The sequence below is a fragment of the Lissotriton helveticus genome, chromosome 3_1 (genome assembly GCF_964261635.1).
Source record: "Lissotriton helveticus chromosome 3_1, aLisHel1.1, whole genome shotgun sequence".
Classification (NCBI taxonomy): domain Eukaryota; kingdom Metazoa; phylum Chordata; class Amphibia; order Caudata; family Salamandridae; genus Lissotriton; species Lissotriton helveticus.
The window spans coordinates 323,929,134-323,953,024 of NC_136061.1; the positions used below are offsets into that span (position 1 = coordinate 323,929,134).

The 23,891-nt window shown below is 43.7% G+C and overlaps 1 protein-coding gene across 4 annotated transcripts in view; it reads right to left on the reverse strand.

Moving 5' to 3' along the window:
• Window positions 1-4,661: 4,661 nt before the first annotated feature.
• The window catches only part of ALDH3A2 (aldehyde dehydrogenase 3 family member A2), a 518,837-nt gene continuing 499,607 nt past the window's right edge, over window positions 4,662-23,891 (reverse strand). For all 4 annotated transcript variants that reach the window (XM_078679908.1, XM_078679906.1, XM_078679909.1 and 1 more), the window contains one exon: window positions 4,662-5,990. In XM_078679908.1, the coding sequence (XP_078536034.1) occupies window positions 5,973-5,990 (18 nt within the window). In that variant the 3' untranslated portion in view covers window positions 4,662-5,972. The remainder of the gene's footprint in view (window positions 5,991-23,891) is intronic.

Here is a 23,891-nt window from a genome sequence, read left to right on the forward strand (position 1 = left end):
CCGGGGACTTCGCAGTACACCTTTCATTCTGGGGCACATGGTAGTCTCTCGAGACTCGACTATGTTCTGATGCCCTCTGCCCAGGCCTCCGCAATATGGGAGGTAAAGCATCTGGCCAGAGGTATTTCAGATCACTCCCCGGTCTGGTTGGTGGTGGATGCGCAGCTGGGGACGGAGGGCCGTTTGGCCCCGATCAACCCCTGGTTCCTCCGTGATCCCAAGGTTAGAGTAGAATTGATCAAAACGCTTGACCATTACTTTGCGGAGAATGTCGGATCTGTCTCCTCCTCGGTCTCACTGTGGGAGGCGTATGAAACTGTTATCCGGGGCCAGGCCCTCTCCCTGATTAGTAGCGTTAAGAGGAAAAGTCGGGAGGACGTCGTCCGTATTGAGGGTGAAATTACTACTCTGGAGGGAGAGCTGGAGTCCGAGGTCACCCCAGATGGATTACACCTATTGGGTCTTAAACAGTTTGAATATAGAGCGTTGGTCACGGATGCTGCGAAAGTGATGAGCAGGGAACAGCGGGGACGCCTGTACGATGTTGGTGATAAGGCGGGGAAGCTGCTTGCCTGGCTGGATAAAAGGGAGAGTGCGAGTCGAGTGGTTCCAGTCATTGTGGATGTGAATGGAGTGAGTCACACTGAGCCGGCTGCAATAGTTGAATGTTTTGCTGATTATTTCCGGGAAGTGTATTCCCCTGTGTCCGATAGACCTGAACAGGATTCCCGCTTGCTTTTGCGCGACATTGCGCTGCCATGTCTGTCTGATCCCGAAAGGGAACTTCTTGACGCGCCGCTTACGGTGGAGGAGGTTGCGATTGCTATCCGCTCTGTTCGTTCCGGGAAAGCCGCAGGCCCCAACGGGCTTCCTATTGAGCTCTACAACCTCCGCCCAGATACGATAGCCCCGCATTTACGCTCGATGTTTTTGGAATCACTAGAGACGGGTTCCCTCCCTCCTGATCAGAGACTGGCGTCTATTGTGGTGATTCCCAAGGAGGGTAAGCCACGTGATCGTTGCACCTCCTTCCGACCTATTTCTTTGATCAACGCTGAACCGAAGATCCTGGCTAAATTGCTTGCTAATAGATTGGTCACTGTTATAAGCGACCTGGTTCACCCGGACCAATCCGGTTTTATACCGCGTCGCAACACTGCGCTTAACCTCCGGCGATTACATGGCGTTCTCGCGCGAGCGGGAACGTTGCGTGAACCGGCCATTTTGGCGTCTTTAGATGCCACTATGGCGTTTGATACGCTAGAATGGCCGTACTTATGGGCGGTCCTTGCTAAATTTGGTTTCGGTTCGGCCTTCATTGACTGGGTGAAGCTGCTTTACACCGACCCCTTGGCTCAAGTGGTTGTGAACGGTCGAGTCTCTGCTTCCTTTGCGCTTGGTAGGGGCACACGCCAAGGCTGTCCTTTGTCTCCTCTTTTGTTTGCCCTTGCCTTGGAGCCGCTGGCGGCCTGGTTGAGGTGGGAGCCATCCTTGAAGGGTATTAGATGGACTCCAGAATTTGAAGACCGCATATCCCTATATGCAGATGATATTCTGCTATATATTACTTCCCGCCTAAATCACTGATAGTCCTCTTTGATGTCTTGACCTCGTTCCACAAGAACTCTGGCCTTGTTATTAACTGGTCGAAGTCTTGTGTCTATGTCCTTTCGGGAGACGCTCCTATTTTGCCCCGCGGCTGTCCCATTACGGTAGTGCGGGAGGGATTTAAATATTTGGGAATCTTTATTACCCTGGACCCAGGACTTCGATACGAACGCAATTTGCTGCCTCCTCTCCAGCGCCTCCGTGCCGATGTCCTTGCCTGGGGTAGACTCCCTCTCTCTCCCCTCGGAAGGGCGGCGTTGTTCAAGATAATGTCGCTACCCCGTTTCCTCTACGCGTTGCAAAATACATTAGACGCCGTGCCTGCTAGTTATTTCCGAGAGATTGAAAGTTTACAAAGACAATTGGTATGGGGGGGCCGCTCTCGTATTGCTATTGCGAAATTGACGCTTCCATGGTACGATGGCGGTGTCGCACTCCCTGATATTCGCCGATACTATTGGGCATCTCAGTTAGGGGCTATTAATCACTGTACCTATGCTCCTTCGCCGAATCCGGCCTTTGAGATGGACAAGTGGCTACTGCCTGGCGGAGATTACAATACGGCTCTTTATTCTAGATCTGCCGGTAGGACCCTCACGGGCCCAACTAGGACGGCAGTCCAGGTCTGGCATCGTGCTACGGTGGCTCTAGGTTGGGCTGATAGGTTGACCCGTGCGACTCCGTTGTACGCATCGGATACACTTGGGTCCCTTTGGCGGTCGAAGGGTTTTGACAGGTGGGATGTGATCGGTATCAGCAAGGTGAATGACGTGTGGACCAAGGGGAGAGTTAAGACGTTTGATGAGTTGAGAACTGAATATGATTTGAATGATAGGGAATTATTTTTTCGGTACTTGCAAATTCGACATGCGGTGATCTCAGTCTTTCCCTCGGGTACGGAGATACCGGAGGTGTCCCCGCTCGAAGATAGGATACTGGATGGGTACGTTCCTGACAGCACGATCTCGCTTATATATAAAAAATGTATCAATTCAAGGGCTGATCTCTTATGTCACCTTCGTGAGGTGTGGACTAGCGATGGGCTGGAACTTGATGATGAAGACTGGCAGGCTGCGATCTCCTCCCCTAAAGAGGTAGCGATCCCGGCGCGGCTCCGGTTCGTCCAGCTTAAGATTCTACACAGGGTGTATGTGACCGGTCCTCGTCTGGTACGCATGGGCTTTTCAGTTGATGGTCTGTGTAGGCGTGGCTGTGGTCTCGTGGGAACGTTTCTCCATATCATTTGGGAATGTCCAGTAGTGATGCAATATTGGTCTCGTGTGCATGAGGTTATGAGTGAGGTTACGGGTGTGCGGTCGATGCCTGAGGCGAGGAGATGTTTACTGAATGTGTGGGAACCGAATGATTATAGTGTGGCGCAAATTCGCTGGGTGACCTTAGGAAATATGATTGCCAAGAGAGACATTGCCCAGCTATGGGGTGCCCAGAGATCCCCGACAGTTCAGCTCTGGAAACAGAACTTGGACTGGTGTATGTTCAGGGAAAAAACGGTGTATGTCTCCCGGGGCATGCCCCGGAAATGGGGGAAGATATGGACTCAATGGAATGTGTATCGTGGTGAGATATGTACTCCCCCCCTTCCAGAACTTGATATTGACCCGCCATCTCCCCAACCCGATGTTTCCTCCACACAGACTTAGACATTTGGATTGCTTCTGGTCCCTCTGCCCCCCGCACTTAAGAAATGTCTTTACCTCCTCTTTGATATGTACTTCCCCCCCCCCGCCCGCACGCTGTAACTCTGTAATGATAGTACTGCCTTGTGTCCGTTTGTTGTTTCTGTTTCTGTTTTTTGTGACTTATATTTAATAAAAAGTTTTTAAAAAAAAAGATTGCATCATAAAGCAACTCAAGTAAAAGAACTTCATGTGCCTTAGAACTTATTGCTATAGTGGTTGCGACCCATTTACAGGAATGGTCTAAAATACTATTTACTAAATGTTAGAAATGGTTATGCTATGCGAAGCTAGTCATTCAAGATTAGGTTGAACCATGTTAAAAATGGTACATGAGAAAATAAACGAATTAAATGAGCTCTAATGATTGAGGGATACCCATAAGCAATGAATAAATATTTGGTTGCACAGATATGAAAGGAATTGAATGCTTGGTTTGAAGAGGAAATTCAACCATATGTATTTAAAACTGTAGTCTCCACTTCTTTCCCTTCACAGTAGCTTTTTTTGAATACCTCAAAGACGGTAATTTGTATGTTATTAGTGATGTTAAGCTTTTTTTCTATGTTGGACGTGGGACGTCCATCGGTGTCTGCAGAGGCACCGTAGCAGGGTATGGTTATACAACAAGAGCCCCTTTCAGTTAACACACAACTCATCTAGCTAAACCTGGAGGGGGAAGGCATATCTGTCTGGAAATCAAGACCTGCCACATACCAAGAGGTATCAGCCAAATTATGACTGTGGCCACCACATCGAGGTACTGAGCTTTCTATGAACCCTCTTGAAATTGAAGGAAAGAAAGCCCTTATTTGGAAGAATGTTGATAGATATTAGAACAGTATGGCCCTGTCTAAATATTAATAATTAGCCTAAATTAACATTATCACTTCAAAATGAGCTTATAAAAGTACTGGCAACAATTGAAAATCAAGAGGAAAAACATGAATAATGGATTCATCTAAAGGTGATTAAGTCTACTGTTGAGACTACTAAGCCATAAGCATGGCCTGAAGAAGCATGTATTGATAAAAAAAAAAGATCCCTTGAAATAGTGGTAAGGAGAGAATTATATAAATCACCTAAATGGTGAATATGATTGCCGATATATGGTTAACTCAGCAGCACTGATAAATGTACTGCAAACCATTCTGGAACGTTTTATTGTCTCTAGAAACGGAAAAAAATGTATCTCACACAACAGACGCAATGTCAGGAGACAATAACATATCTCAAACAGTAGGTCTCATCACTGCTCAAGCTGGTTCATTTCAAAGAGATAAGTTATTTTCTGCAGCTGTCTGGGTTTATAGGCCACCTGCTTTTGTGACAAGTGATATAAAAACAACAATAGGATAAGGTTTTCAGCCACTATGGGCAGAGGTTTTATTGAAAACACGGGACAAAAGTCTCCCCAGATGTCTGTAGCAAACTGGTAACTCTTTAGCCAACAAATGAATGAGAACAGGGTTATTTCTCGGGTTCATAGGTCCACAGATCATGTTTGCTCAAAGCCTCTGCAATATCCCAGCAACTGTGCAGCTGATTCAATGACTTGGGGCCAATTTGCAAACAAATTCAGACTGTCAACTGAAAATTGTTACCAGGCTAATGGAAAGGTCTCTTGTGAATTCACCTGCAGTGCAAATTCTTTCACTGCAACAGGCCATACTGAGTGACGCCAAGGATTAATTTAGAGCATGTAACGTTTGAGACCTCAAGCATGATATATGCATGTTGCAGTTTTAGAGTTGCATTCTTTAATGAAAACATCATAATGGATCGTAGTTCGCTCAACAATTAATGCAAATGAAGTGAAGTATTAATTTTAAAAGGTATCATTTGCCTACAAAGAAGTGTTGGCAAAGACAACAGGTCTTCCCTTTGGAAGCCTGCAATTTTTTACCTCATTTTTGCAAGCATATGAAATGTGAATTACATGTGTTTAAGCACTAAAAGCTTAAAAATGTGGTTATCTGAAGATGGTGTGCAGGTGTTTGCAAAAACATGATTAAAAAATAAATCCTAGCAAAAATGAATTAAAAAAACGTGAAATTAAAGTAGAAATTGGTCCGCTAGCTCTGGCACTGAAATAGACTATTTTGAAGGAGGTGTGCACATGTACCCAAGCAAAATGCAATCATCCATCACTTACAGTAAGAAAGTGAAGAGCTGAAGTGTGAGGACACACTGACCTATACTGTATGAAGTGGTGGACACAAACAAAATGTGAATGTCACATGAACCGACCAATGGATGAAAAGAGTTGTCCGAAAGCCCCTGCAGGTATACAAATATAAATATATGTATTTTTATTTTAGATTTTTGGGAAAACAATGTGCTGGTGAGTGCTAAACTTGTCCCTAAACCAGACCTAAAATGATCATGTACACTGCAGTGTGTACATGATACATATCTATGCAGTCATGTCTATCAACATATTTCAGGTACGCTGATGTAGTATTGTTAGTTATGATTTTGAACATTAAGGCAGGAATATAAAAGTGCATAAAGATTGGTTGTGTATTTGGTTACTTTCAGCTTCAAAATATTCCTATACGAGACAAACTAGAAAGATATAATTAAAAACACAGAGCAAGATGATGTAATTATGAAGAGAGGAATAAACGGGTCCTGCGGATTTCTCAATGTAGGTTTTGATCCTTCTTAGTTGGACAGCACCATCTGCAAAGGTAGAGAAGAATAAAAAGAAGAATAAAAATCATGGAAAATGAAGGCTGTATTGAATCACGTTCATTACTAGAACCACTTTGTCTTTCGTTTATATGCTATACCAAAAGAAGAATATACAATGCAAATATGCAAACGCGAATTATATTCATCCTTCAGTCTACACTAAGACTTACGTGCTTTTATCAGCTACTTGAAATGAACAGCTCCAGTAAACGACAAACATTTCTAAGCTCTAGAGTGCTCAACATTTAGAATTATTAGCAGAAGACGGATCAACGCTTAAATGCACAACATAGAATTACTTACAAGGACATAGGTGAAGCACGGCACAGTAATCAATTTGTTTTGGAGTAGGTCTCCTTTCGCACAAATATTGGGGTATAAACATGGCATAATCGACAGAACTGCCGACTTTGGAACTGAGGAACCAGGGTCGCGTCTCGGCTGTTCCGTCCTCAGGATAGTGGGCAGCGGGAAATGCACGAGCACCCAGTGCCAAGACTACGGGCCGCAGCTCCGGGAATAACAGGACAGACACTGGTGGTGTTACACGGATCTGACCCGCATGTCCGGTCGTGCGTGACCCCCATTTATTAGGCTACCTAGTTACGCTGGGCGGAACAAACGGAATGAAAAGGGGGGCCGCTCGGCCCTCCCGCCCACATGGCGGTGCGGCGCCCCCCCTTCCCCCGGCCTGTCGATGGTGGGGCGTGTCGCCTGGCGATGACGCGCGCCCCACCACCGATAGGTCGAAGCATCCCCCGTGACCCGGAAGCAGCTGAATAGCTTCCGGGGCATGGGGGCGGGTAGACGGAGGGGCGGGTCAGCAGGGCCGGCGACCCCCCGGCAGGACACCAGCTTAAGAGGGCCGGGGAGCGAGCGGAGCGCCCTCTTTGCTCCTGACTCGCTCCCCGCAGACCTCGTCGCCCCACGCTTGGGGCTCATAATTTACCTGGATGATTTTCTCTTCCTGGGCAAGGCTGGGTCTCAGGAGTGTGCGTTTGCACTGCAGGAATTTTGCGTGCTTATGCGGGCTCTTGGGGTCCCGCTGGCGCCAGGAAAGACAGTGGGTCCAGCCACTTGCCTAGAATTTCTGGGCATAGAAATAGACTCTGTGGAGGGTTGTTTCAGACTCCCAAAGGAGAAGGTAACAAAATTCAAGGCGCCATTACGCGCGTGCCTGTCCAGAAAGAAGGTCTCTCTACAACAACTCCAGGAGACAGTGGGCCAATTGAATTTCGCGTTGAGAGTGATACCAATGGCCCGCCCCTTTTCTCGCTCAATTGCGCAGGCAATGAGAGGTCTGCAAGAAAAACACCACTGTCACTTGAGGTTCGCCAGGACATGCAAATATGGATGGCATTTCTGGAGGGCTTCAATGGCAGGATTGTGTGGCCCGGCCCCCCCACCACTTCAGCAGAGTTAGGTTTATGGACTGATGCTGCTGGAAGTGTGGGGTTTGGTGCCATCCTTGGAAACAAGTGGGTCACCCACAAGTGGCCAGAGGACTGGGTGGGCAGTGAATTGACAGCAAACATTGGCTTCCTGGAGTTGTTCCCAATTTGGGTGGCATTGATGGTTTGGCCTGAGCATCTGCGCAACAAATCAGTAATATTCTGGTCTGACAACATGACGGTGGTAGAGTGTATTAATCAGCAAGCGTCACGCTGTAGGTTCATACTCCGCCTCTTGAAGGAGATTGTGTTGAGATGCTTGAAATTGAATGTGATATTCAGGGCAAGACATGTGCCAGGTGTCCTCAATAATGCAGCTGATGCACTCTCTCGCCAAAAAATGCAGGTATTCAGGGAGCATCTTCCGACAGCAGAACCTACACCGACACACTTCCCGTCAACACTCTGGCAGATTGGTGCCCCAAATTACAGGATCTCGTGGCTGCTAGCTTAGCCCCCAAGACAAGAACAGCCTATGAAGGGGCGTTTGGATCATATTGTACTTTTCTAGGGCAAGACTGGGAATCCAAATGGGATCTGGAGAATAGTTTTGCAGATTACCTGGGTAGATTGCACCAGGAGGGTCGCTCAGTGGCAACAGCTAACAGGCATAGGGCAGCGGTCTCCTTCTACGCACAGGCAAAAGGAGTAAAAGACCCTACTAATAGTTTTGTGGTGCGTAAGGGATTGAGGGGTTGGCGCCGCCTACAAGGCAGCACAGCAGACACTAGAAAACCAATAGGTTTGGGGAGGTTAACAGCATTATTGCCGCACTGCATGACGTCTGTACTTCAGACTGGGAGATACTATTATTTAAAGCGGCCTTCACATTGGCCTTCTATGGAGCCCTAAGACTGAGCGAGTTGGTTGCTGCCTCCAAGGCAGATACGCAAGGGGGTATTCAGTTCCTGAACACAACAATACAGGGAGACACATTGTGGGTGACAATTTTTAGATCAAAAACGGATCAGGAGGCGCGAGGGGAGACTGTGGTACTGCACAGGGCAAGTGCCAATCCCTGCTGCCCGGTACGCCATCTGGAGGCTTTCATCAAACAGCGAGAGGGATTGTTGGGTGGGCCACTCTTAGTGCACGCCGATGGCACCCCTTTAACTAAATACCAGTTCAGAAGGGTCATGGAGTTGGCTATTGCCAGGGTGGGCCTTGACCCGAACGATTTTGGCACACACTCCTTTAGGATAGGCGCAGCCACCGAGGCAACCACAAGGGGTCTGCAGGTGAACAGTGTTAAGAGAATTGGGAGATGGTCATCCAATTGCTACAAACGTTATGTGCGGGTACACATGCTGTAAAGTACCTAAAGCATTGCGGACATCAGGTTGTTTTTCTGGTTTTTGCAGTTTCTTCGCTCTGTGACGCAGGCGGAGGACTCGCTTCGGGTCATCATCAAGATTCATCGGCAACTCATCACGGCGTGGACAACCAGGAACAAAGGAGGCAGTCTTGCAGGGTTTGGATTGTTGGTCATTCCTATGTGAATCGTGCTAAACATGTATTTTTTACAGGCAGGGGTAGAAGGGAGCTAGAGCCCAAAGGATTGTCCGTCTCCTTCTTTGGGAGGGGTGGTCTCTGCCTCAGCAAATTTAGGGGATTTTTTGCAGAATTGGTTGCCCAACAGGCTACACCGCCGGCGGTGGTAATTCTTCACCTGGGAGGGAATGACCTTGCTAGACTGGGTAGAAGGGTCCTTCTGGAGGAGATCATCTCAGCAGCGGGTTGGGTAAGGAGGGTTTGCCCTGACTGCACTGTAGTTTGGTCTCAGCTGATACCGAGGCTGCAATGGCGTGGGGGTGATTCCGTCAGGGCATTGAATCACTCGGTAAAGAGGATCAATACCAAGTTAGAAAAACTCTTCCGAACCACCCATTTACAGACCATCCCTCATGGGACCATTTGGGGCGATGAGTTCTACTTACAAGATGGGGTCCATTTGACTGAGGCAAGGAATGCAATATGGTGCGATAATATCCTAGCCTGGTTGAAGGGCTTTGTGAGGTAGGGATGACCTTTCAGGGAGGAGTTGTGGGAGGGCCAGATCGTCGGTAAACAATGCTGGCCTGTGGCGGTAAGGTCATGATCGGTGAGCAGCAATTTAAGGTCCTAAGGCGGGGCGTCACCATCCACGGAGGGGACGGCCCAGGGGGAGGGGCCACTGGTCCCTCCTAGAACTTCAGGGGCAGGTATATCCGCTAGCTGCTAAAAATGCGGGGGAGGGAGTCACGCTTTCCTTAGCCCACTAGCCACCCCGCACATACACCATGACGTCAGCATATGACGCAGAGTGTAAGGGCCCTCCTTGTTGGTTAAATGGAGTTCAGGATGCCGACGGGGGTAGGCGGTCCCCTGTCGCGCATGCGCACCTGTAGGTAAGGGCGTGGTTGTAGGACTTGACACCGGTTAGCGACCTTGCCGTCAGGGCCTGAAATGTTAGAATGCAAAATTCAGGTAGGATGTTAGATTTGGATAGGAAACACGCTGTATTAGACTTTTGTTAAGGTTAGCCTTCAATACTTGTCTTCAATACTGTAAATCTAATGTCTAGAATTTTGTTATTCTAACATATTGATGTCATGTTGATATTCATATTTTTATTGTTTTGTATAATAAATACGGCCGGGGGGTCCCTGACCCCCCGCCTTCCAAAGACAATTTGCTTATGTCAATTCTTCAAGGTGAGGTGTGGTAAGCTGGGAGGGGCGGGTAGCCAGTCACAGACCATGTTCAAAGTACGGGATACAGTGGAGGACACCCCTTACTCAGTAACACAGTGGGGTGGTCCACAAAACAACATTCCTCCTTTATCAAGAGAGAGAGATCAAAACGTTTATAATCCGCCACCAGTAAACTAAGCTACATCATGGGTCACATGCCTGAGAGGCCAGAAGGGTTGAGTGCATCGGATTGCTTCAACAGTAACAGAGACTCTCAGTAAAAGAAGAGACCATCCTACGGATTCTCCAAGTGGTAGCTTTCAGGCTGTGTGGGAGTAAATCCCTACATGCTGCTCTAATTGGTCATTTGGTCATTGGAGGTTTTAAGCTGACTTTAAAGCCTCTTCTTCACCTGGAAAGGCGGAACTGCTTGGCCTGAAACGTGCATTCAGGTCTCGCATACTTGGTTCTGCACCGTGACAAACCCCGCATACACTTCTCTTCATTTATGTATTTTATTTTTTTTTAAACCAGAGCTTTAAAATCATTCCTATAATTCACCTGCTGGAGGGCGATCCTTTCCCTTTCTCTCAGGATTTGAGAAAAGGACCGAAGACATGGCTTTTCAACCGAATCCAGCAAGAATCCCGCGCCTGAATACCCTCTTGGGTGATTAGCCGCGCTCCATAAATCCGAGTTGATTGATTGAATGACATGAGGTACACATCCCTATTCCCCTGACGAGCATGGGAATTCATGCAATATCACAAACATCCATGGCGGAGAAAGAAGTAAAACCACTAAGAACTTTAGAAAGCAATCAGAAGGAAACACCTCTAACCCGTGGGGCTGTTAAAGCATGCCTGTGCTCCAGACCCCATTGATGCTGGCTGCCCCGCACTAAGGGATGATGCCACCTGCTATAGTGACAAGTGATATAAAACAACAATAGGATAAGGTTTTCAGCCACTATGGGCAGAGGTTTCATTGAAAACACGGGACAAAAGTCTCCCCAGATGTCTGCAGCAAACTAGTAATTCTTTAGCCAACAAATGAATGAGAACTGGTTTGTTTCTCTGCTTCATAGGTCCACAGATCATGTTTGCTCAAAGCCTCTGAAATATCTCCATGGCGAGGTCAAATCAGGCCACGATCTAGAACACTTTTTTTTTTAATGGGTGGCTGGCGGGCTCAGACTTCACGGTGCAGGCACTCTGATTCAATTACTAGCCACATAAGGAAGATCCCCCACAGAAGGTGCCGGAAACCTCCTCCCGGCGCCTTGAGACCCTACCGGGCGAGTAGCAAGCTATATAAATTGTCTGATTGATTGATTGACTCAACCTCTGCTAGGGCTCGTTGTTGCAGTCTAAGCTAGTCTCCCTATTCACCAGGCGGCGCTCGCCATTTATCGGTGCCTTCTCCCAGTAAGCTCACTTTGTGAGGGAGCTCACACACAGAGGACACCAGGACCATGAGAAGCCCATATTGACTTGGCATGATTTCTGGTTTGATGTGTTCTGGTTACAATGGCTACACCCACACATATAGGGTAGTGTTTTTATCAGGAGAGTGAAACCACTGGGTAGTAGGAATTGTATGGCTCTGTACACATCCAGAGCTTTCCCTCAAAGAAATGAGAAGAACATATGTGATTTTAGTTTGATGTTTCATTTATTTTTTAGGAAGAAAGCTTTGTAGGATCAACACAAGGCACACCACCCTGGACTTGGAATGCAAACCATAACACAGAAACAAATGCTTAGGAAGTATATTGAGGACTCTATTCAAAACCTCATCCAAGTGTTCGACCTCAAAGCGGATGCTTATCTCTGCTAGGGTTGATTTCATTTATAGCATTATCGTAGGGTGTTCTTCAGTTGAGTGTCCCGTTCTCCAAGTGAAAAGTCATCCTCCTTCCTGGAGGTCAACTGTCTAAGGAGACAGTGGTGAAGTGAGTTCAAAATGGATTTTATTTAAAAGATAGGGATAAGGTTTAAATACCCTGGGTCACTTAGGGAGAACATAGCAAACACAACAAGATGATGGACAGAGTGCTGAAACTTTTCAACCACTCATCCATAGTCAAGAGAGAATATTTGATTTGTTTCACATTCCGTCCATCATTAGTGTGTTTTTTATGTTTCTGAGTTGGGATGGGCTCTTGATCATATAGATCACGTGCGTGGAGTTGCAGTGGAGCTCATGACGAACCAACAATGCAACAATGTCATCTTTCTTAGAAACTTTAATCTTCACTGGAACAGCCGTGATGAAGCAGCAGTTAATCTCCTTTCGACATTCATCTCTGGAAATTACCTAAAATAACACTCTTAAACCTACCTATACCGTAGGCTTCACTCTGGACTTGATTAGATCATAGAAGGGACTTCTGATCGCAGCAGACCTCCATAGGTGTAAATTGGTCTGATCATCCTCTCACCCCTTTCTCCTCTCTCACTTCATAACCAGAGGCAAATCTAAAATATGCCAATTTACCCAAACCAAAAATAAAGCCCTCAACATTTTTGTCAGTAGCAGATACGACTCTACTCCTACGAATTAAACCCTACTCTGACATTAACAACGTCACCACTCAGCATTCTAGCTCTCTCACATCTAATGGACCATCAAGCTCCACTCAAAAGCAAAAAGAAAAGACCTAAACCATTAGCTCCCAGGTTCGGTTAGAATGTATTTGAAAAAAAGAAAATCCCTGAAATTGATGAAAAATTATAAGATTTGCCTTTCACGTCCAACCAGGGTAGCAAGATCTCTATACAGCAAAACAAAAATCTTCTGCACGTAGGTGACCATTCCAGATTCTTTATCAAAAACATGAAAAACCGACCCAAGAAACTTTAATTGTTACGATCTAACAACCCCCCTCCATCTGTTAAATTTGATGATCCAGTACAAAATCAGAAGAATTTGCACACTTCTTTAATAATAAGGGAAATTGGGGGCAGACCTGTTAAGGAGCTGTCTGTTATTTATAAGGCTAAATGCGTGACCACGGCCACTTATGGTTCAGGGGTATGGGGTATCGATTCTGCACTTTGTATCCAACAAATGGAGAATTGTTTCCTCCGGTACCTCCTTGGGGTTCCTAAATCAACCTCTACTTTCTTCAGTCATATAGAACTTGGTCTACCATATATCTCAGATATTATAAAGACGGAACCCATTCTGCTATGGCACAAGCTCTGGTTAACCCCTGAGACAACCTTTAACCGCAACACCATAACTGACTGCTTGAAACTAGATGGTGTAAAGCGAATCAAATGGTTGTCGGTGGTAGAAAAAATGATGAATGACATTGGCCATCCGGAGTTCTTTAAAAATCCGCTTAGTATGGAATCAATCTCAAGGAAAGGGTTACGCAAATTGGTCATGGACCATTTAGAGAACGAAAGATGGAATATGGAGAAGATAAAAAAGACTGCCTTAGCCTATCAACAAATTACTCCTGACCGGGGCCTCCAATTCTATCTTACTAGTGATATTAATTGCTATTCTAGAATGCTCCTAACTAGATTTAGAATGGGTTCTTTTTTCCGATTAATCACATTTCCATCTTGTAATGATTGGTCGAGACAAACACTCCCCTGTCCCTGTGACGATATAGCCCCCCAATCGAATTTGCACTGCACTTTACTCTATAAATTTTATCAAGTTCCCAGAAAAAGTTTGCTTAGACCAATTCCTAAGGAGTGGGGCCTCCGGTCTTGTAAAGATGCTTTTTGTAGATTACAAAGGTTGGAGACTCCGGAAGTGATGAATATTTTAGTGAAATTTTTGAAACTATTGGTAAAATTTAGAAATTCGATGCAATAATTAAAGGGATTGTATATATTATATAAACTGTTTTAAGAAACCGGGGATCGAGTACCGGATGAATTTTTCATTCATGAATGTGATAAACCTCTCCCTGTTTTTATTCTAATTGAAATGGAACTGACTTTTCGTAACATACATTTGTACGTGTATTGTGTTTTGTATGTATATGTGTTTTGAAAATTGTATGCTTTTATGATATGAAATTTATATCGAAATAAAGCTTTTTTTTAATTGAATAAGGGATATCCACCGAATAATCATTAAAAAACAATTTCTGACTAGCAAATCAATTTGGACATCACCTGCAAATTGAAGATTGCATGGCAATAGTTTGACTTACAGTTGGAGGATTACCTATCGCAAATCATCTTGAATGAAAAATGCTCGAACAATTTTACAGATTCAGCACTTGGGAATATTGCCAAATACTTTGCTCATTGTCTGTATCCTTGTTGGACAAACCTAGTGATCCTCTCCCTCAGCAAAGGAGTGCTTCCAGACAAACTCAACATTGGCCAAGTCACCCCACATCTCTAAAAACCTTAGAGAGACACGGGTGATTTCAACAATTTCCACCCTGTACCTAATCTTCTATTTCTTGCAGAAGTTATTGAAAACTGTGTAGCAATGGAGCTAACTCAGCCTATCCAAGAGAATGACATTTTGGCTAAAATCCAATCTGGCATTAGTAAAGGCTGCAGCACAAAAACTGCACCATTTCAAGTTGTAGACAGCAGGGTCCAGAGCTTAGATTCAGAATACACTTGCCTCATTATCCCTCGGAATACATCTTCAACATGCAATACAACAATTCACAGGAAGCTTATAAACACACTGAAGATGCAATGGTTCTTAAATGGTTCACTTCCGACCTAAAGGATAGATCACAAAGGGTAACAAGTATTGCCAAAGCCATTTGGTCTGGAAATGATAAAAGTCAAAGTTCTTTTTCTTTGATTTTCAGGTTTGTATGCCTTTGTGTATATGTGGTGTGTGACTTTATGATTGGGTGAATGTGAAAATGAGTCCATAGTTGGAGTAATTAATGAGTGAGTGAATGAAAGGATGAATAAATGAACTGCCACATGACGGCTAGCTAAGAAGATGTCTGAATGTTTTAAAAACAAATGATGGAAGGATGGAATAAAGTGTGTAAGTGTATGGATGGACACAGAGAAGTTGTAGTGATGTTACAGGATGAGGCTTTAGACAAAAAAATTGATAATGTATAAAGAATGATACAAGTAGCATTTTATGCTACCGGAAGCATTGAACCAGGGCTGTACACCTCAAAGCATGGGTGTCCCCATTTACTAAAACAATGCAGAAATGAGCAGCAGAAGGAGTTAAAGTGGGAAGCCACCCTAAACTATAGTCAACCACACATTGAAAATTCATTAATTCCTCCAAAAGGATCATTCTCTCTCACTAGTAGTGGCCTGCATCTCTAAACATTTGACAGCAAGTCTGACTTTTTTTATCCATTTTCCTTTTGAACAAAGCAGTAAAATTAAATGAAAATATTGACGCTTTCAGCAGATAGATATAACCATCCTTTCTGGTAAACGAAATAGAGTTAACCACCAGTGAACATTTAAATGCACATGGTACAAAAAGTGGTCTGAGAGGCAAAACAGGCCCAATCTGAATCATCGTCCTCATCTGTCCCTACTGCACATCTGTAACATGATGACCCTACTTGTGAACCATGGTCCTCACTGAGCAGTGAACAGAAGTGTGGTAGCACAATGCCTTGCACGTACAGTGATTAGATGTGTATTTTAATTATTATCCTGATACTGGCACCTCTACTAACCTATGAACTAATGAATCGTTCCTAGGCACTGTGCTAAAGTGCCAAAGGTTACAGGTAAACAAAAGGGAGTAATGAATAGCAGACATTCAAAAATGTTAGTATTAAATGTTTAATCAATGCCAATTTCTTCATAATGGCAAGTCTGCCAGATTTTATTAGTAAACCTGGCAACAACTGGTAATGGTAGGCAGTCTTGCTGCCCAAATCTCTCTAAATATTACATTGCTGTGCAATTGTTGCATGGAACATACCAGAGGAGGTTGGACAATAAATGAAATCAAATTGGTAGAAAATAAATCTTTATATGGTTTGATAATTGTTTGACTTGCATCTCTGCAGTGTCATGCCCATATTTTTTTGCCTTCACCCTTCCTGTTTTATAAGCCCGTGTTGTTGGCGAAATTGCCAGACCCCAGTCTAATCCTCCAATTGGTGCCCCTCCAGGCCTGGACTCTTGGCAGTGTTGCTAGAGGTGTCGAGATAGCCCTAATCCAAAACTTGGGTCTTGCAAAATGGTCGGCCTAAAAGTGCTCCTAGAACCGAGAAGAGACTGGAAACTACATACTAACCGATCCGCCCAAGGTGTATCGCCGAATGGGCCAGACTTTGCAGTAGCTCCCACTACATTCCTCTCAGCTGCAGCAAATCTTGTTCAGAGACTAAATCAGAACTTCACTGTGACTTCATCCAGCGGCTCCCCGATGGCGATGCCTCCTCCTCAGATACTTCTGGCTTCCTTGCTCCACGGAACTCCACCTTCTCAAGACATCTTTTGTCAAAAATTGTTCTTAGTCCAAAGGTGAGCAGAGACCGGGCCCAATCCACCTTGAGTACCCAAATTGCGCTCCTTCCCAATCAGCCATAACTTTCGACTTTGCCCAGTCTTGCGAGACCAGATGTAAGAAGTTGGTGCTAGATTTGACTAAAAACTAAAAATAATTATAACTTCAGATATAGTTTGAATTGTTGACATTTTGGTGTCAATTTATTTTGTTTTACTCTATTTTTCCAAATCAGTGTGGGATTTTACTTTATTACTGTTTAAAGTGCAGCATAAAGAACATTTTACTTACCCTGTAAGCATCTCTTTGTGGCATGTAGTGCTGTGCATACTCATGCCATCTAGTGTTAGGCCCGAATGTGTGGAAGTTGTTTTCTTCTAAGAGGTCTTTCGAGTCACAAGTTACTGTGACTCCTCCTCTTGCTGGTAGTGCACATAGCCATCAACTCCATTATTAGACTGTTTATCCCGAACAGCGGGTGAGGTTGGAATGTGAAAAGTATCAAGAGATGGCCATGTAAAGAAGGGAATAGAAGTAGTAAGAGACACTGTCAAGGCCATAGGTATCCAGGGAGGATGGTGGCCGAATGTGACTATACAGCACTACATGCCATGAACAGATGCTTAGAGGGGAAGTAACATTTTTCATTTGAGGCATGTGTGGCTGTAGATACACATGCTGTGCATAAACTGTAACACAGTCCTTTCCAGAAGCACTGGCTAGCCTGTGGGTGTTGCAGTATATTGGAAATGTGTACAGAGTACTGCCTGGCAAACATTGGCCTGTCAGTGAGCTAGTACATTCACAGAGTAATGTTTTGTAAAAGTGTGTGATGTGGACCAGGTAGCTCCTTTGCATATGTCAGCTATTGGAATGTTTCCTGAGAAGGTTATAGACGCCCATTTCTTCCAAGTGAAGTAGGCTCTAGGAGGCATGGGTAAAGTTCTTTTAGCTTTAGTATAGCATGTCTCGATGCATTTCTTGCTCCATCTTGCAGTGCCTGATTTGGAAAAGCCTTCCCTTTATGGAGTTTGGAGAAAACAGCAAAGAGTTGTTCTATACCCCCAAATTATTTAGTTCTATCAATGTAGTGCATGAGGTCTTGTTTCACATCCAAAGTATGGAGAGTACGTTCTGAAACTGAGTCTGCCCAGGGAGTTTAATTGACTGATTAAGGTGGAACGTGTAGACTATCATAGGGCGGAATTTGGGGTAGGTGCAAAGGACAATCCTAGCCCTATAAACGTGGAAGAAGGGTTGTTCTAAGGTTAATGCCTGTAGTTAACTGACACGCCGAAGTGAAGTGGTAGCAACTACAAATGCCACCTTTCAAGAAAGATACTGAAGGTAACAAACAAGAGTTGATGGGTCGGGGGGCTCAAATGGACGACCCATGAGTCTTGTCAGGCTGTCGAGATTAGATATCGGGCTGATGGAACCCCAGGAGGGATGACCACCTTTGAGCCCTTCCATGAAAGCTTTAACTACTGGAGTGCTGAAGAGAGAGACGTGTAGTCTATTTTGAAGGTAAGCAGCCACAGAGGCCAGGAATAACCATATGGAGGTGAAGGCTAAGCCTGAAACCTGCAAATGAAGCAGATAGCAGACAGTGCCCTACACTCTGGTCTTTAAGGGATCAGTATGTTTTGAGTGACAATAGAACAAAAACCTCTTCCACTTGGCTGCATAGGATGCCCTGGTGGTGTGTCTGTGTGATTCTCTGAGAATGCTAATGCATTAAGGTGGAAGATAAAGTGATCCAAATTCAGCGCCAAGAAACTAATCGGTGATAGTGCGCTTAATAAATGCCTTATTAACATAACATAACATGACATGACCATAGGAACCAGATCACAAGGTTGCAAGACCTAGGGTCTAGGTGCCAGATTTCTCCATTGTTCTGCATGAGAAGGTGAAGCCTGTTGGGGAGCATATCATGAGGAACCAGAGAGAGTTACGAGCTGAGTCGTGAACCCAGGCTGGCGGACCCATGTGGGAGCCACTAGGATGAAGTTGAAAGATGTCTGCCGGAGGGTCTGAACCACAGATGGAAGTAGTGATTGAAGTGGAAAAGCGTAAGCAAATATCTGACCAACTAATCTACAGTGCATTTCCTTAGAATCATGGGTTTGGGAACCTGGAGGCGAAGTCTGGGCATTTGGCATTTTCTGCTGTGACGAAAAGGTCCATCTCAGGGAAGCCCCAGGGCTGGAAGAACTGGCGGAGGACTTGTGGGTGGAGTTCCTACTCGTGGATTTGTTGCCACATCCCGCTGAGGAGGTAGCCAAAGTCACTGTCCATCCCCAGAAGGTACTCTACTAGCAGATGGACTTTGTGGTGGAGAGCCCACCTCCAAATGCTCTGGGGTAACTGCAAGAGTTTGGGAGACCGGGTGCTGCCCTTTTCCTGAAGGTAATGCATGGGTGTCATGTTGTCCGTCCGAACAAGAACGACCTTGCCCATCAGGTGAGGTAGGAAAACCTTCAATGCTAGAAGTTCCAGGTGATTGATGTGACTGGTATTTGGGCTCCCACTGGCCCTGGACAGTCAGATCTTTAGGTGCGCAACCCATCCCATGAGGGAGGCATCTGTTGCAATGGTCTTCTGTGGAACTGGGTCTAGAAAAGGCTGCAGGTGTGGCAGCCGATCACCACTAGATCGTCCCAGTACCCTACCCTTGAAACCACTGTTGCACTAGGCACTCCTGCAAAGTAGGTAGGTGTAGTCTGGCATGGGATACTATAGCAATGCAGGAGGCAATCATGCCCAGAAGATGCACAATTGTCTTGACCGAGAGCTGATGGTCTAGTTGGAAAAGAGGGATTTGTTTTTAAACCTAGGAGAGGGATTTGATGTTGTCGTAGAAGAGGAGAGTCGGGACAGGTCTAAATGAGCACCGCCGATGCTTTGGTGCACGCCAGCAACCACGTTTTGACGCGGATATATATATACATATACATATAATATATATACATATACATATATATATCTATCATACTAATATGCATCAATGACATTTAGATGCATACACTATTTTGCAAAAATCTTTTCACAAATACTAATCATACATTTAAGACTTTCTGTTGATGATATTGAAGCGCTGGCTCCCTAATGGCTTGGTTGTCTAAACTATTCATCCCAAATTTGGGAGGGATACCTCCTTTGATGGATCTGTGCTTTGATATTTCTGTAATGTTTTTCAAACGGTTTACCCTCTTATTTATTCCATCTGACTCTCCAGTTTTCACAGCAGGAGAGGTGTTTGTTCATATTTTTTTAACTGAGAAATGGTATTTGTTTTTTAACAGTTTTAATAGCATCACTTTGAAAATTACTGTGTTCTATTGAAATGAATTATGAACAGCGTTATTGTGAAAAGCATTTCTTAATTGTTTTCACAGTGAACAGATATACTTTAAAATAACTGTTATCAACACACTTTTAATACATTTCCACTAGACAAATGTAGTCATAGTGGTTAACGCTTTACCCCAGCATAATAACCATATACTTACTTAAAAGTGTTAACCTATTATGAATTACTTTTCCCTAATCCTTTAACATTAGCCATTATCCTATAAACCCCATACCCTAAACTCTGTTCACAAAACCCTTATACCTATACACAACGCCTTGAGCCTAACCCATAAGCTTAACCATTAGCATTATGCCCCGAAGCAGTAAATCTTAATAAGATAATAACATAGCATATTCCCATAATGCTAACCCAACACTTAATTTCATATCCTAAAGCATTAATCCTATACCTTTGTCAGAACCCCTTTCTGAGGGCACACAGGGGCTACTGGGCCCAACCGTGGTGTTTGAGGGCTTTTAAGCCCATCCTACTATAGAACAACTTGAGCAACTGGGTCAAGTATCCTTTCTGCACTTGACACTCCATGTTCGCTGTGATCGAGCAGTCGAGGCTCCCCGGAGGGAAGAGGGGCACGTCTGGCCACTGGGAGCCAAAGAAGAGATGCAAATCCAGAGCGTCGAACAGATTTACTGAGATTCATGATAAAATGAGTGATTGTAGTCTGGGGGCACAGGGGGTTAAAGAGGAAGTAATGTTACCATAGATTCTTTGCTGTGTTTGTCCTGCTCAGACAATTTAAAGTGGGGAAACAGAGTGAGAACCGGATTAATATTGTACGTTTAGCGATTGCGTATTACAATTTACTTTGTGACTCAGCATGGCGAAATGTACTGCCAAAGTCAAAAGCCCCTTCACTTACAAAGATGAAAGGTACTTCCTTAGACAAAAAAATAGGCCTTGCATTTTAGCAGGAAATCCTCTTGGTGGGTCTGTTATGCACTCACCGGGTCAAAATGAACATGGCAACTTTTAAAAGATTTATACACCACTAACTCAGACACAGGACAGTGAACACGACTCATAACTCAAAATGCCTACAGTGCAAACAAAAAAAAAACACAAACAAAGAAAATCAATGGACAGTCCAATACTCACTTTTCTAAAAACTAAGTATTTTATTTCCAATTGTACACATGCAAAGGTATATAACATCGGCAGGGAGACAAATATAAACTGGAGAAACTAAAGAAGCGGCTCGATACTATCCTACAGAGTAGGGTCACAAAGGGGTGGGAGGCGAGCAAGTTGGCTCACTTTGAGTATGGGGAGGCGGCAGGGAAACTACTGGCCTGGAAAACAAAAACAGACAGAACAAGCAATTTGATAAGCGAAATTGAGGACGGAAAGAGTAAGGCCAAATTAACTATTGATGCGGAAATAGAAGGAGCTTTTTATGACTTCTTTCAGAAACTATATTCGGAAGATAGTGTGTGTAACAAATAATGTTCTTGAATCCAGTAAGTATAAATAGGTATGATTTATTGTAGATAAATCCAAGTTAAATGATTGATAAGTATAATGATAAAATTCCCACCAGGAGCAGATCTTCTCTCGCTCAGCCTGTCTGCCATCAACTGTCTCTACCTAGAGCAGTCAGGTACTAAACATTCTAGTATGACATCAAACATTCTATTACATGCAGTGGCTAAGCAATAGGAAATCTAAGTAAGGGAAATGTAAAGCATGAGCAAGATGTAACACATCCCCCTTCCTTATAAAACAACAAATAAAGATAATAGAATTAAATTGCATTGCATTCATAAAAATATAACAATTGAAATATAAGATGGATTGCATTTACATTTTAAAATATAATGACCAAAGGAACACATTGCATTGCATTCTTAATTAACAGTTGAAATGCAAGAAGGATTTCATTTTCATATTTAATGACCTTTCAAATCTAAAGGTCCCATCCCCTTTCCAAAGAAAAAAAATATCCACTAGAATGAAAATATGGATCACAAGTATAACTTAATAAAATCCACTAGAATGGAAAATGTGGAATAAAAACACAATAACATCCATAAGAATGAGATGGATGGTATAACTTAATAAAATCCACTAGAATGGAAAATGTGGAATAAAAACACAATAACATCCATAAGAATGAGATGGATGGGTAAGATAAATAAATACATAAAAGCCAGATAGAGTATTCTGCGGCTCATCTCAACAAAATAAATAATATATGAACACCTCTAAACATAGAGCACTTGTGTGGTTCATAACAGCCAATAGAGTAACTTGCGGCTTTTAACAACATAGAACAATGGAACTCCTCGGAATCCATAACAAGAAAATTGAGCAACTTATTGCTCTCCATAACAATAGAACAATTGAACTCCTCAGAGTTCATATAAACAAATGGAGCACCTCAAAATGAGCACTGATGTGGCTCCTCAAACTACATATCTAATAATTCCCAACTCCTCAGAGTTCATAAAAGAAAATGGAGCGCCTCAAAATGAGATGTGCAAGTAAACAAGGACCCCCTGATTTGGATCAATTTCCTGGGTCAGGGCAAAACAGTGTATGTGAGTAAAATACCCAGGCAGCCTCAAAATGAGCACAGGTGTGGCTCCGCAAATTACATATATAATAAATCCAACACTAGGACAACTAGTCCTCTGAAAAGAAAACCTCAAAATAATTTGAGCACACAGTGGTTCACAACCATAAAAGAAAATGCATGACTCTACTCAATAACACATGTGAACACCTCTAATATTTTAGAGCACTAATTAACCTGGTACATCAAAAACAAGAAAGAATAACATTGAACACCTCAATAGAAATTGAGCACCAAAATGGTGGTTCAAAACAGCATATAGATATAACACATATCTGCAAATAAACACTAGCAATAAACAAATTGAGCACCTCAACAAAATGTGAGCACTACGTGGCTCAATCTAATAAAAGTAAACCCATAACTCTATCCAAAATAAGAAGTAAAAATAGCATTAAAATAACATAGACTTCAAAACACTGTGAGTTATGTTAACAAGAATAGAATAGGCAAGATTGTAAATATGAATAGTAATACATATTGACAGTTTCCAAAACAAAAAATTAAAATAATAAAAGTAGTCACCGAAGTCTGACTGTTGAAGTGCTGACAGTGTGATCTCTCACCCAAACTCCAGGCATGTTGCATCGAAATAAAACGTAAAAATATTAATTCCCAAAATGGTACACTGCAGCATGAGGTGAAGTTCAATTAAAAAAAGGGAAACTTGCAGCAAGTGGAAATGTTTTGAATGGCACATTGCAGAGCAGAAAAGGTTGAAGAAATTGACGCTTGATATTGGAGCTGAAGGTACTGTAATAGCGTAATCCTACCTTGCGAACGTTTGAGGACTTTACTTTCGTTTGGCACGGTTGTTAACACAACAACAAAAGAAAGCTGTCCGTTCCAAAGTTGCACACAAACACGAAAACGGAGCAATGTGATAACTCAGCACCTTCAGTTCTTTCACAGCAAGCGCAGCCAGGAAGGAATTAAACTCGAGGGCTTCCAAAGTTGCACACAAACACGAAAACGGAGCAATGTGATAACTCAGCACCTTCAGTTCTTTCACAGCAAACGCAGCCAGGAAGGAATTAAACTCGACGGCATTTCCAGTGATCTTACCTCACATCCTCAAAATGACAAACGACTGTGATTCAAAGAACTGACACGTTACTATGGTGAAGATGGCGGCACGTTCATAACGTAGCTCCAGCCGTGCTGACGTTTGAAGAAGCATGACGCATCGTGTTCACTGAACCCTCTTGCAAGGTTCTAATGCGTCACCATAATATACAGGCAGATGAAAGAAAAAGAGCTCCTCACCAACGGAAAACGGGCTCCAAGAAGCAGTTAGCCCATGACTTAAACAGGTAGATTACATTACTCGACGTTTAAAGCGTCCTTCTGTAAAATTCCAGAGAATAGCATAGGCAG